This window comes from Amblyraja radiata, chromosome 18 (assembly GCF_010909765.2).
Source record: "Amblyraja radiata isolate CabotCenter1 chromosome 18, sAmbRad1.1.pri, whole genome shotgun sequence".
Classification (NCBI taxonomy): Eukaryota; Metazoa; Chordata; class Chondrichthyes; order Rajiformes; family Rajidae; genus Amblyraja; species Amblyraja radiata.
In genome coordinates this window covers 177266-191388 of record NC_045973.1, presented here as the reverse complement: position 1 = coordinate 191388, position 14123 = coordinate 177266, and the positions used below count along the sequence as shown (strand labels likewise).

Below are 14123 nucleotides of genomic sequence, written 5' to 3'. Positions count from 1 at the left end.
CCGTCATCCGCAACCCAGGTTCCTCTGTAGTTGGAGCGGGGCTGGGCTGGGCTGCTGTTGGCTGTGGGTCTCTGGGATCTCCGTGCTTGCAGTGGGCCTGGGGGTCGGTATCCCGATGAGGGGGCGCAGCTCGGGGAACGGCTTCTGGTGGTCCTGACGTCTCCGGCCAGTTTGCAGTTTTCCTCTGGAGTTGGAACGGGGCTGGGCTGCTGCTGGCTGTGGGTCTCTGGGATCTCCGTGCTTGCAGTGGGCCTGGGGGTCGGTGTCCCGTTGGTCCTGACGTCTCCGGTGACTGGCACTGACCTGCTGGCATCACCGACGTGAAGACAGTGCAAAGCCCCCGCGCCGGTGCAATGAGCGGGGAGCTGGAGAGGGGAGGGAAGGGGTCACACACATGGCCGGGAAGCAGAGGGGTGTAGGTGGGGTGAAACTGAAGGGAGCGACAATCTGCTGCTGCCTGCTCGCTGAGTTAAAAAGTTCCCACGCAAGACTCACGATACACTGTGTATCGTGAGTCTTCCGTGGGAACTTTTTAACTCAGCGGGCAGGCAGCAGCACATTGTCAATTATTAACCCTCCCGCGCAATATACCCTCACCTTCTCTTTTATGAATGGGGATTTAGTTCCCCTTTCTTCGAGGACCGACCGGAGGTTCCGCTGTCACCTCTGCGGGCCGCCCTCGGTGAACGTTTTCAAGGACCTTTCTTCAAGGACCGAAAAAATGTCCGCTATTCGGAGGTTTTCGTTATTTGGATCTTCGGATAAAAGGTTGTGCACCTGTACCACAATAATTAGGAATTCTGCATTAGGACTGTACACTGGTGATGAACTGCTGGGTCCAATTTTTTTGATCAATTTATTTTATACTGTATAAACAAAATTGACATGTTCCTTTGTATAAATATCCGAGTGGATGTATTCTAAACTATTACCCAAATGGGTCGTTCTTTGGGAAGTGAACCAAAATGTCACACACGTGGCCAGATGTCATCACAAAGTGATACATTAAAAAATTCTTGTAAGAGATTAATCTTATTCATTGCTGTTTTCCCACCTACAGAACTATAATGCATGTCTGCTAAAGATATGAACATTCTAGCTTTTTTAAATTCAGAGTTTGTAACATGCTTCCGTTTGATGTCACACAAGTGACCAGTCGTATATGCCCTCTGACCCTAAACAAACATTGTCAGCATAACATAAAAATCTCACTTGATAAACCAAAACAAATATGAATCATATATACAGTACAAAACAATATGCCTGTAATGCTTTCAGTATTAGAAGAGATGGATTCCACAATTTTTCATCTTTTTGGTCATGCACGTGACTAAGATTTGGCCAAATGCTCAGATTCATGCGGGTAAATACTTCTCTTCATTATCAAAGTTACAGTTGGAATTTATGCTAGTATATAAGATGGTTCCCAACAAAGAAACTCTACGGAATGAATAATTGAGTGTGCTGTTGTTTTCCAGATATGCTATAAAAGATCTTTTAAATCATGCATTCTTTGCGGAGGACACTGGGGTTAGGGTTGAACTTGCTGAAGAAGATGATGGAATAAAAAATTCAATTGCAATGAGACTCTGGGTTGATGATCCTAAGAAGCTGAAAGGCAAACCGAAAGACAATGGTGCAATTGAGTTCAGTTTTAACTTGAATAAAGAAAATCCTGAGGATGTTGCACAAGAAATGGTAAGCATTATCATAATTGCAAGGGAAAGCTGTTTCAGAAATGAAATAAGTGACTATCATTTGTATGATGGCTCAAAACAAGCATTGATATCCAAATATAGTTTGGAGTATTTGGATTATTTTGCAATGTTTCTGTTTCACAGGTAATTTAAAAAAAAGAATATATCCCACCTCATGCTGCACTGTAACCTGCATGATAGAGCTCTTAGATAGCGGAGTCAGGGGATATGGGGAGAAGGCAGGAACGGGCTACTGATTGGGGATGATCAGCCATGATCACATTGAATGGCGGTGCTGGCTCGAAGAGCCGAATGGCCTACTCTTGCACCTATTGTCTCTGAGGGTAAGAAATGTTGCCTGATCCTGACTGATAGGCCTTTAATCTGTAATGTAAAAGACAGTTTGGGTGGGAAGGGATTTCTGAGTGAGCAGCCTGGGTCTATAATATCAAACCCAATAACTATCTTCCCATAATTGGGCATTTGGTGCCACACTATTTCTGGTATGTTCGTGTTTTCTATGCAATTCTGCACTGTTTTCACTGAATATTTTGTTTCTTGCCTCTCATAACTATCAATTTTGCTTCAAGTTCAAGATTCTAGTTTGTGATTGACGTGTCCCTCTTAAACTGAATATTGAGTTCACATTTCCTTAGGGTCTCCTTACAATACATCTAAAATAGCCTGTTCCGTGAAGTAATGGGTAGTTACCAAAAATGGATTTGTAAATTCATTCTGCAAACTTCATTCACCACTTGCTGAGTTTTTAAAAGTTGATATCAAATTATATTTACTTGAATGGCATTGCCAAGGTCTCATGCTGAGGGTAAACAAAATGGGGCCAAAGCAATAGAGAGAAATTAAAAGGCTGGGTCTTGGAATGAGAAATGGGGGACCTGAGGAAACTGGAATTTACTGGAGAGAAGATGGGAGGCAATAGTCTACAATCAGCAGAGGAGATGCTTTTCTTCACTGGAGTAGCTATGCTGTCACTGTAAAAGGTGCTGTAAAAGATGTTTGCTTATTTGAGCCAATTGCTGCCTATATTATGATGCTGGGTTTCCTGACTTGGGAAGCATTGTAACTTCAAATTCTGCTTCCACACACACTGTAAGAGGCTGGTTTAAAATTGTTTTTTTTCATTCTAGGTATTCTTGCATTATGTTGTGAAAGCATGCGTCTAAACATTTTTAGCATCTCTTCCCTTGTAATCTTCTTTCCTGGAGGGAAAATGTATCATAAATTTGCAGAGTATCTATTTTATGTTAATCATCTTTTTAAGTGCTTATTGACAAGTCTCTGCTAGAAATTACACATTGCAGGTGATCTTGTAGTGTAGGTCCAAGGATGAACTGTTTCATATTCTTTTAATGAATCTTCAGGGGAGATTCTCCATCCAAGTAAATCTTCTCTGTACCCTTTTCAGCTTGATGCATAAGCATGGGATGTACCTGAGGTCAGATTAACCATAGCGGCACAGTGGTGCAGATGGCAGAGCTGCTACCTCGCAGCACCAGAAACCTAGGCTCAATCCTGACTTTGGGTGCTGTCTGTGTGGAGTTTGCATGTTCTCCCTGTGACCTTGTGGGTTTCCTACAGGTGTTCCAGCTTCCGCCCACATCCGAAAGATGTACAGGTTTGTGGGTTAATTAGCCTATGTAAATAGGCTCTAGTGTGTAGGGAGTGGATGTAAAAGTGTAGGTACACAAAAATGCTGGAGAAACTCAGCGGGTGCAGCAGCATCTATGGAGCGAAGGAAATAGGCAACTTTTCGGGCCGAAACTAAAAGTGTGACAGCATCGAACTAAATGTGAAAATGGGTGATTAATGGTTGGCGTGACTCAGTGGGCCGAAGTGCCTGTTTCTGTACTGTATATCTAAACTAAACAAGTATAGAGAAGAAGACAGAGTGTTGGAGTAACTCAGTGGGTCAGGCAGCATCTGTGGAGAACATGGATAGGTGACGTTTCACAGAGTGCTGGAGTAACTCAGCGGATTAGGCAGCATCTCAGAAGAACGTTGACAGGTAACCTTTCGAGTCAGGATTCCTTGTTGTGGTGGGGAAGGGAGGAAAAGAAAGCCTGAAGAGAGAGAAAGCAGGACAAAGCCAGGCAGGTAATAGGCCAGGTGCGGAGGGTAATTTGATAGGCAGAAGGTTGGACAAAGGTCAGATGAAAAGACAGAAGATTTAGTTTAGCGATACAGAACGGAGACAGGCCCTTCGGCCTACCGGGTCCATGCCTACCAGTGATCCCCATACACTAACACTATCCTACACACACACACACACGAGGGATAATTTACAAGTATACTAAGCTAATTAGCCTGCAAACCTTTACTTCTTTGGAGTGTGGGAGGAAAGCGGAGAAAACGCACGCTAGTCACGGGGAGAATGTACAAACTCCATACATACAAGCCGTAGTCAGGATCAAACCCAGATCTCTGGCGCTGTAAGGCTGCAACTCTACCACTGCGGGACAGGCAGCATCTCTGGAGAGAAGGAATGGGCCACATTTCGGGTCAAGACCCTTCTTCAAACTTCTCTCCAGAGATGCTGCCTGTCCCGCTGAACCTTCTCTCCAGAGATGCTGCCTGTCTCGCTGAGTTACTCCAGCATTTTGTGTCACCCTTCGATTTAAACCAGCATCTGCAGTTCCTTCCTACACAACTCCACCACTGCGCCAACTTGCTGCCTGTGTGAGACAAAAGGATTGAAGACATGTGAATTGTGAAGCTAGAGGAAGCAATGTAGGTGGAAGGGAAGTGGTAGAGTAAAGAGAACTTGATTGCATCATTTATATTTTATATTATATGCAGATAAACTTCAGTGTTGGATGCTTAAGCAGTACAGATGCATTAATGAGACATTTGGCCACTTAGCCAGTTTTGAGTCTCATTTATAGGGATTTGGTTCGGATGCATTTGGAATGTTGTGTGCAGTTCTGGATGCTTCACGCAGAGGGTATGGGTGCCTGGAACAGGCTGCTAGGGGACAGAGGCAGATATAATTGTGCCATTTAATAAATAGTCTTTTAGATAGGCACATTGATATGAAGGCTGTGGGGGGATACGGATCACATGCAGGCAGATGCTATTAGTTTATCTTATAATGCAACACAATAATACTATTAGCCAAGTATGTTTTGCAATATATGAGGAATTTCATTAGCCAAGTCAGTCATACAAATAAAAAGCAACAGAACAAACAAAATACATTTTAACATAAACATCCACCACAGTGACTCCTGCACATTACTGTGATGGAAGGCGAAAAAAAGTTCAATCTCTTCCCTTTTTTGTTCTCCCACGGTCGGAGGCCTCAAGCCTTCCGTTGACGGAACGATCTTACTCCCATAGCTGGCGGTCGAGCCCTGTATCGGGCGATCAGCTTCTGTATCGGGGGGGGGGGGGGGGGGGGGGGAGGAGAGGAGAGGAATCTCAGCTGCCCCGCGCCGGCGATCAAACTCCGGGTCGAGGCTGGTCGAACCTCTGCGTCGGTGGAGCTTCCCGACTTGGTCTCTCCCATGACTGCGAGCCCTTGATGGTAAAATCCACAGGCCACGTTTGGAGTGTCGATCCCAGGCAAGGGATCAGCCCCGATGGTTAGTCCACGCCCCAGGGTGGGGCTCAAAGTCAGTCCTGAGGAGGCCTCCAGCTCCAGGATGTTAGGCCGCAGAGCGATCGGAGAGACGACCCAAAAACCAATTGCATCTCTGGCAAGGTAAGAGACTGAAATAAAAGTTTCCCCCGACCCCCTCCCCCTCCCCCAAATAAAACAAACCAGAGAACATTCACACAAACTTTTAAAACACACTATAAATAAAGAAAAAGAAAAAAACAGACTGTTGGCGAGGCTGCCAATCGTACGGCTCTCCTGGTGGTTTCTTGTCATCATGTTGGCACAGATATTATAGGGCAAAGGGCCTGTTCCTGTGCTATACTTTTCTATGTTCAATGGTCTATGTTCATTCCTACCCTGCCACAGATACTGTCTGGGATGCTGTTCCTTCAGCAGCTTTTAAAAAATTCTGCAGTAACCTTGATCTTTTATTTAATAAACTAATATTATCCATCAAGCTCAGTGGAGAAGGATGATCATTGTACATTCTAACATTTATTTGTATTCTGTTTGCAGATTGACTCTGGGTTCTTTCAAGAATGTGATTCCAAGACTGTTGCCAAGTCGATACGGGATAGAGTAGCTTTAATTACGCGGAGAAGGGTAAGGAGTCAACAAGTAAATAAGGCTAATGCTGAAAGAGAGACAGATAACCAGGATAAAGAGAAGAATGGTATTAATCAAGTTATTGACACCTCCCAGCAAGGCCAACAAATCTCCTCAGAATTGGAAGAACCTGAAGCTGACCAACACCTTTGCCCAAGTTTGCTGAAGACTGTTACATCCATGATGTGTGAGTTAAGTTATTTCATTTTGATTGTTTAACATTTAGAGTATCTTTGGAAAGTTTTTTCAGAGGTGAAAGTAATTAGAAAAATCACATTGAATGAAAAGCTGAGTAGATATGGTGTAATTGAGTTTATTTATACTTGGTTACACCCACAACAATTCAATCCATTAGAACTGAGCAGATTGTTACAATTTAATATTATTCTCATTATCTCCCTAACCCTAACCCTAACCCTCATTATCTTTAAATACATAGACTAGTTTTGGATAGTGAAGCATGCAAATTTGACTAAATAGATCGATAGATTCAAAATATGAGGTGCATGGCTTAATTTAGATGATAGATATCTTTTAAAGATAGCAATTGTTTCCATGCAAAAATCACTTTGCTGTAAAAACATTTGTAACTAAACTACATTATAAAGTAGGGAATATTAAATGATATGACATTTCATTAAAGTCTACGATAAATTAATTTATCAATACAATAACAAGGAAAGGATTATTGTAGATATTACCAATTGTAATAGTGTCAGCCTTTGCAGATAATATTCTAATAGATTGAATACCCATTGGATACCCATTGTATGTAGAACTCTTTATTCACAAGCTAATAGGAAAGTACTCGTGCTAATAGGAAAGAACACAAGCAAGCTATTACGTGCCAAAAACGGCCATGAAATTCTTTGGCTTTGTACGGTGTAGGTCCTGTTTTACTAACCCGATCTAGTTTCTTGAGGAGGGGACAAAGGTGATCAGTGAGGGTAAGGTGTTGGAAGTTGTCTATGGGGATGTTAGCAGATTTTCACAAAGTTCTCATGGTATCTGATTCCGAAGATTAAAATGCATGTGATTAACAGTGATTTTACTTCGGAGTCACGTGAGTGACTACGTGAAGAACCCCGCCAGGACGCATGCGTGTGATATCGCTACACGCATTGCAACGAGTCACAGCAGGGGGAACGACGGTCCCCTTAGCGGCAGAATTTAAAAGCCGGGAACAGCAGGTAAGGAGACTCTGCGTTCTTTCCACTTACTTCATCACAGATCCATGGAATGGACAGATCCAAGAGAAACAAGAAGGCTGCGAAAAAGCTGGCGGGGGAGAACCGCGGAGTTGCGGGCAGCCAGCAGCAGCCAACGGCACACCAATCTCCCGTAATGGGAACAGCTGTGCCCGACTTCGCTCCCGCACCGGCCAAATCAACACCACGGCCGGGCGAAGCAAAAAACTGACAGAGTCGTTGACTCCGATGAGTCCGACTTTGAACAGCCGCAAGCGGCCAGTGCCCGTGAGCATTGGGGCCGGTTGGAGCGGCTTCAGGAGCAGCCGCGAGCGGCCACTGCCCGAGAGCATTGGAGCCGGTTGGAGCGGCTTGAGGAACAGGAGCAGCCGCGAGCGGCCAGTGCCCGAGAGCATTGGAGCCAGTTGGTGCGGCTGGTGGAGCAAATACTCCAAAGTGGCAGGCTCCGGGAGATGGAGACTAGTCACAGTGGGCAGCTAGTAAGTCCTACAGCAGTACCTCTTGTAGGGCTGCACAGTGTTTCTCCCTCATCAGAGGGAAGTACGGGGGGTCAATTCTGGGCTGACCCTGAAGAGGGGTGTGCAGAACATACTCCTTGTGTGCATGGGGTGCAAGAAAACCTATTGGATATGGTGTCCTAGTTCATTCAACCCGACCAAACTGGCCAAAACCTGGAACCTAAAATAGCTGCAAGTATTGACTACTTGTCATTCAATCAGCTACAAGGACAGGCATTACTGGACACCACAGCAAGACACTTACCACAAGGGAACTGCAAATCACTGAATGTTCCCAGTGTCAACCAGTGTATTTGGAAACATGTCGGAGCATCAATCAGAGCCAGGGACTTGAAACTACAAAAAGTTCTGAAAGTCCTAACAGCGGGAATTACGGCTTTTGCCCGCACAATCAACGAAAAAGACATGACAAGATCACCAGGATGCACTGGCTTTATTTTGCAACTCCCAATACGAGTTAAATAGTATTAGGAAGAGTGCCATCCAACCGGCTTTAGACCCCAAATTTGCAGGCCTGTGCAAACCTGGAACCTCCAAACCACCAATATTACTATTTGGAGGTGACTTATCCAAACAGGTAAAAGAACTTAACGAAGAGGCTAAAACCCTGGGGCTCATTAAAGCAACGTCTAAAAACTACTTCGGCCAGAAACAGCACCCCTACGCACCCACCAGTCGGACAAGATAAACTGGTGAAAGCTCGAAGGCCAGGTACACTCAACATCGGTCTTTTTTAGGCTATGGCCCAGATCGGCCTTCCTGGAAAATGCGCAAACCCTCAACACCGACCCAACTACAGACCCAGACACCGGCGCCTCAACGTCCACGGAGGATACCGAAAAAGTAATAAACCTACCACTGGTAACCATGGAGGTAGGTGGGTCTGGTTCCTTATGAATTGAAGGGAGCATGGAGGTTGGTGGGAGATTACACTTCTATCTGGATGCATGGAATAAGTTAACTACCGACACTTATATTTTAAGCAGTATCCAGGGTTATACCATAGAATTTATACAAAAACATAACCCTCCAGTTCAGCATGTACCGAACCGAATGTTCGTGCTTACAGGCAAAGAAAAATCAAAAGCACACGCTGAACTACAGCGGCTTTATAAATAAGGAGTAATTGAGAAAACCCAACACGAATCACAGGAATTCGTGTCCAATATCTTTATCAAAAACAAGAAAGATGGTGGGTGCCGCATCATCATAGATTTGACTAATTTGAATACTTTCGTACAATATTTCGTACAATTACTACTAAGCAATTGATTTCCTAAGGTTACTACATGGTAAGCATCGATTTAAAAGATGCTTACTATACAGTACCCATCAGAGGTGACCACAGATGTTATTTAAAATTCAACTGGATGGGTCAGCTCTGGCAGTACAGGGCACTACCTAATGAGCTAACATCAGCCTCAGGCTGTTCACTAAAATTTTGAAACCAGCCCTAGCGTTTCTGCGGAAACAAAAACACATGGTAATGGCATATCTAGATGACATACTTATTGTGGGCAAAACTTTGGAATTGGCTAAACAAACGGTAACAGCCACAAAACAATTATTTGGGAAAAAACTGGGGTTTATCATCCATCCAGTTAAATCTAAATTTACGCCTTCAACCACAAAGGATTATCTGGGGTTCACCATTAACTCAGTTCACATGTCAGTGACTTTGCCGAAAGAAAAGGTTACAGCCTTAATAGAGGCTTGCAGCAAAATCATTGACATCACTAAACCATCCATCAGACTGGTAGCAAGAATAATTGGCAAAATAGTGGCTGCGTTTCCAGCCACACAATTCGGACCTTTACATTATCTAAATTTACAGAGGGCTAAAATACGAGCACTCAAAATTATTTTGACAGACCAATGAAGCTACCAACAGAGGCCATAATGGAACTAAAATGGTGGAAAGATAACATTAGGCATTGTTCCAATCCAATCATTATCAGCAGACCCTGGGGCAGCGGCAACAGATGCATTTTCGCTGCATTGGGGGAAATTGTTTATTTATGCATTCCCTCCTTTCTGCCTCATCAGTCGGGTATTAAGGAAAATACAGCAAGACTCTGCGTCTGGTATTTTGATAGTACCCGATTGGCCTACTCAACCATGGTTCCCGGTGATACTCGACATGGTATTAGAACCATGCATCACCATCCATCATAGACCTAATTTACTGGTTCATCCCGTAACAAGGGGTAGTCACCCATGTCATAATTATATAAACCTATTAATTTGTAGAGTTTGAAAGCACCTCTACTATACCTGGGACTGACGGACCGAACAGTGGATATTATTTCAGCGGCCCACAGACAGTCCACCAAAAAACAGTACTTGGTGTACATCAAGAAATGGGAAATGTACTGTCACAACAATAACATCACCCACAGATCTATGAACATCCCGTCTGTTCTGGAATTCCTGGCAAGCCTCCATTACGATGAGGGGCTCAGTTATAGTGCCATCAACTGCGCCAAAAGTGCTCTATCAACATACCTGTGGCAAGGAACAGAGCGGCATTCTGTTGGGACACACCCCCTGGTAACTGAACTCAAGAGGTGCATTTTTAATGTTAATCCCCCAAGAACCAGGTACTCCCAAATATGGGATGTGAGCATTGTACTGACCATGTTAAGAAACTGGTCTCCAGCTACAGCGCTGTCCCTACAGAAACTGACTATGAAAACTGTCGTGCTGATGGCCTTGGTCACGGCACAAAGGGTCCAATCGCTACAGAAACTAAGGCTGGACAACATGACTACTTCATCTGGAAATTTAACTTTTCACATCAATGAATTAGTCAAACAGAACAGACAGGGGTCAGCAGGCCTAAAAATAGAATTCAGGGCCTACCCGACAGATGATCGTCTCTGTATTGTAACACACTTGCTATTATATATGGAGTATACTAAGATCATCAGAGGCAAAGAAATGGCACTTTTAATCAGCTACAAACAGCCACACAAAAAAGTGACAGTCCAGACCATCTCGAGATGGCTAAAACAGGTCCTAATAAAGGCTGGAGTAGACACTAACATTTTTAAATCTCACTCCACCAGGGCAGCAGCTACATCGGCAGCTATGAAGTTGGATGTTCCTATGGACCAAATCCTCAAGACAGCAGGATGGTCAACGGAGAAAACTTTCCAACGATTTTATAACAAACCAGTAATTGAACCTGGAACATTTGCAGAAACAATTTAAAGTTCTGTAATATAATTTTACCCCATAAATAGGGGCTATAATTTGGTGTTAATAAATTTATCGTTGTTTTTTCAATATCGTTTTGATGTCTAATGATGTTAACACTATTCTCCCCATAATCAAGGCAGATGTGATGCATGGACTCGTTTCCACGGCATGGAATCACAGAGCTTTAAAATCTTCACGTAGTCACTCACGTGACTCCGAAGTAAAATAGTAAGATTAAACGAGAACTTACCAGTTTGAAGTTTGATCGTTATTTTATGAGGAGTAACATTGAGGGAATACGTGCCCTCCGCTCCCACCCTTGATCATATACTCAACTGGTATCGTCCTCTCTAATCTTACTATGTTTAGTCATTACAGTTATCTGTGATTTCACACCGCTGCTTTGAAGAATGACACGCAAGCGTCCTGGCGGAGTTCTTCACGTATTCCCTCAATGTTACTCCTCATAAAATAACGATCAAACTTCAAACTGGTAAGTTCTCGTTTAATCTTACTATTTGTTGTATGGATTCATAACTGGTTTATTGATAGGTTTGTGGTGGAAGTACAATATTCAGGCTGGAACTAACAAGCTGAGATTCCACAGGAATCTTGTCCTGGGACCTCTGTTATTTATTTGTGTGTGTGCGTCTCAGAATCATTCGCCATGGCTGGGCGGCCGGAGTGTGAGGTGGCGACGGCGGTGGGGGTGAGTGTGGGCCGGCGGTGAGTGTGGGCTGGTGGTGGTGAGTGTGGGGTGGTGGTGGCGGTGAGTGTGGGGTGGCGGTGAGTGTGGGGCGGCGGTGAGTGTGGGCCAGCGGTGGTGGTGAGTGTGGGCCGGCGGTGGTGGTGAGTGTGGGCCGGCGGTGGTGGTGAGTGTGGGGTGGCGGTGGCGGTGGTGGTGGTGAGTGTGGGCCGGCGGTGGCGGTGAGTGTGGGCTGGTGGTGGCGGTGGTGGTGGTGAGTGTGGGCTGGTGGTGGCGGTGAGTGTGGGCTGGCGGTGGCGGTGAGTGTGGGCCGGCGGTGGCGGTGAGTGTGGGCCGGTGGTGGCGGTGAGTGTGGGCCGGTGGTGGCGGTGAGTGTGGGCTGGCGTTGAGTGTGGGCTGGCGGTGAGTGTGGGCCGGCGGTGGTGGTGAGTGTGGGCCGGTGGTGGCGGTGAGTGTGGGCCGGTGGTGGCGGTGAGTGTGGGCCGGCGGTGGCGGTGAGTGTGGGCCGGCGGTGGCGGTGAGTGTGGGCCGGCAGTGAGTGTGGGCCGGCGGTGGCGGTGAGTGTGGGCCGGCGGTGGCGGTGAGTGTGGGCCGGCGGTGGCGGTGAGTGTGGGCCGGCGGTGGCGGTGAGTGTGGGCTGGCGGCGGCGGTGAGTGTGGGCCGGCGGCGGCGGTGAGTGTGGGCCGGCAGTGAGTGTGGGCCGGCGGTGAGTGTGGGCTGGCGGTGAGTGTGGGCTGGCGGTGAGTGTGGGCCGGCGGTGGCGGTGAGTGTGGGCCGGTGGTGGCGGTGAGTGTGGGCTGGTGGTGGCGGTGAGTGTGGGCCGGTGGTTGCGGTGAGTGTGGGCCGGCAGTGAGTGTGGGCCGGCGGTGAGTGTGGGCTGGCGGTGAGTGTGGGCCGGCGGTGGCGGTGAGTGTGGGCCGGTGGTGGTGGTGAGTGTGGGCTGGTGGTGGTGGTGAGTGTGGGCTGGTGGTGGCGGTGAGTGTGGGCCGGTGGTGGCGGTGAGTGTGGGCCGGCGGCGGTGAGTGTGGGCCGGCAGTGGTGCCAGTACGTCTGGCCTGCACTCAGCCTGGTTGGCGGTGTGGGTGGGGCCAGTGTCGGCAGCCAGGCCTGGTGGTGAAGGTCGGTATGTCTTGTCTGGACGCAGCCTGGGTTGGCGGTGCGGGCTGGTGGTGAAGGTTGGGAGAACTGGTCTAGACGCAGCCTGGGTTGGCGGTGCGGGTGGGGCTAGTGTCGGCAGCAACTTCAGTGTCTCGTCCTCAGGGACACCATGGAGGTGGTGAATGTTACCACTGTGTTTCGCAGCGCCACTGCAGTCTCGACCTTATAATATAACCATATAACAATTACAGCACGGAAACAGGCCATCTCGACCCCTCTAGTCCGTGCCGAACACATAATCTCCCCTAGTCCCATATACCTGCGCTCAGACCATAACCCTCCATTCCTTTCCCATCCATATAACTATCCAATTTATTTTTAAATGATAAAAACGAACCTGCCTCCACCACCTTCACTGGAAGCTCATTCCACACAGCTACCACTCTCTGAGTAAAGAAGTTCCCCCTCATGTTACCCCTAAACTTCAGTCCCTTAATTCTCAAGTCATGTCCCCTATTGGAGGTCGTGTTCATAGCTTGATTTGGTGGTGGGTCTCAACCCGAATCGTCATCTATCCATGCTCTCCAGGGATGCTGCCTGACATGCTGAATTACTCCAGCATTTTGTATCCTTCATCATTGCACGAATGTTGATCAAAGCCATTGCTTGTCAATTTTAATGGCCTACACAGTGTAACTAGCAGCCTGTCTTTTGAGACGGAAGTGTTTGATTACTATGGGGTGCTCCATCTGCTAAAGCTAAAATCCTTTATAACAGTCATAAGGTCATAAGTGATAGGAGCAGAATTAGGCCATTTGGCCCATCAAGTCTACTCCGTCATTCAATCCTGGCTGATCTATCTCTCCCTCCTAACCCCATTCTCCTGCCTTCTCACCATAACCCCTGACACCCGTACTAATCAAGGGGCCTGTAATACCGAGGGTTTGCTACGCACGCACAGGCACATGCACACGCACAGACACACAGGCACGCACACGTAGACATGCACACACGCACACATGCACGCAACTTAAACATAAGCACCAATTAGTTTATTATTATTATTGTCATGTGTACTGAGGTACGGTGAAAAGCTTTTGTTGTGTGTTATCCAATCAATGAAAAGACTACATGATTACAATCAAGCCGTCCATGATGAAATGATAAGGGATCAAGGGTATATCATTTAATGCACGATAAAGTCCAATTAAGGATAATTCAAAGGACTCCAAGGTAGATGGGAGGTCAGGACCACACTGACTGGTGGGAGGTTCTGAATCTGGAGGTGTGTATTTTCAAACATCTGCATCTCTTGTCTGATGGGAGAGGGGACACGAGGGAGTGACCAGCATGAGACTGATCCTTGATTATGCTGGTGCCCTTGCCAAGGCTGCGTGAAGTTTCGGTGGAGTCCATAGAAAGGAGGTTCGTTCACGTGATAGTCTGGGCTATGTCCACAACTCTCTGCAA

At 46.5% G+C, this 14123-nt stretch overlaps 1 protein-coding gene across 8 annotated transcripts in view; it reads left to right on the top strand.

Moving 5' to 3' along the window:
• wnk2 (WNK lysine deficient protein kinase 2) overlaps nucleotides 1–14123 on the top strand; it is a 150555-nt gene that overhangs the window by 66777 nt on the left and 69655 nt on the right. For all 8 annotated transcript variants that reach the window (XM_033036529.1, XM_033036526.1, XM_033036524.1 and 5 more), the window contains exons 6-7: nucleotides 1479–1698; nucleotides 5833–6109. In XM_033036529.1, the coding sequence (XP_032892420.1) occupies nucleotides 1479–1698; nucleotides 5833–6109 (497 nt within the window). The remainder of the gene's footprint in view (nucleotides 1–1478; nucleotides 1699–5832; nucleotides 6110–14123) is intronic.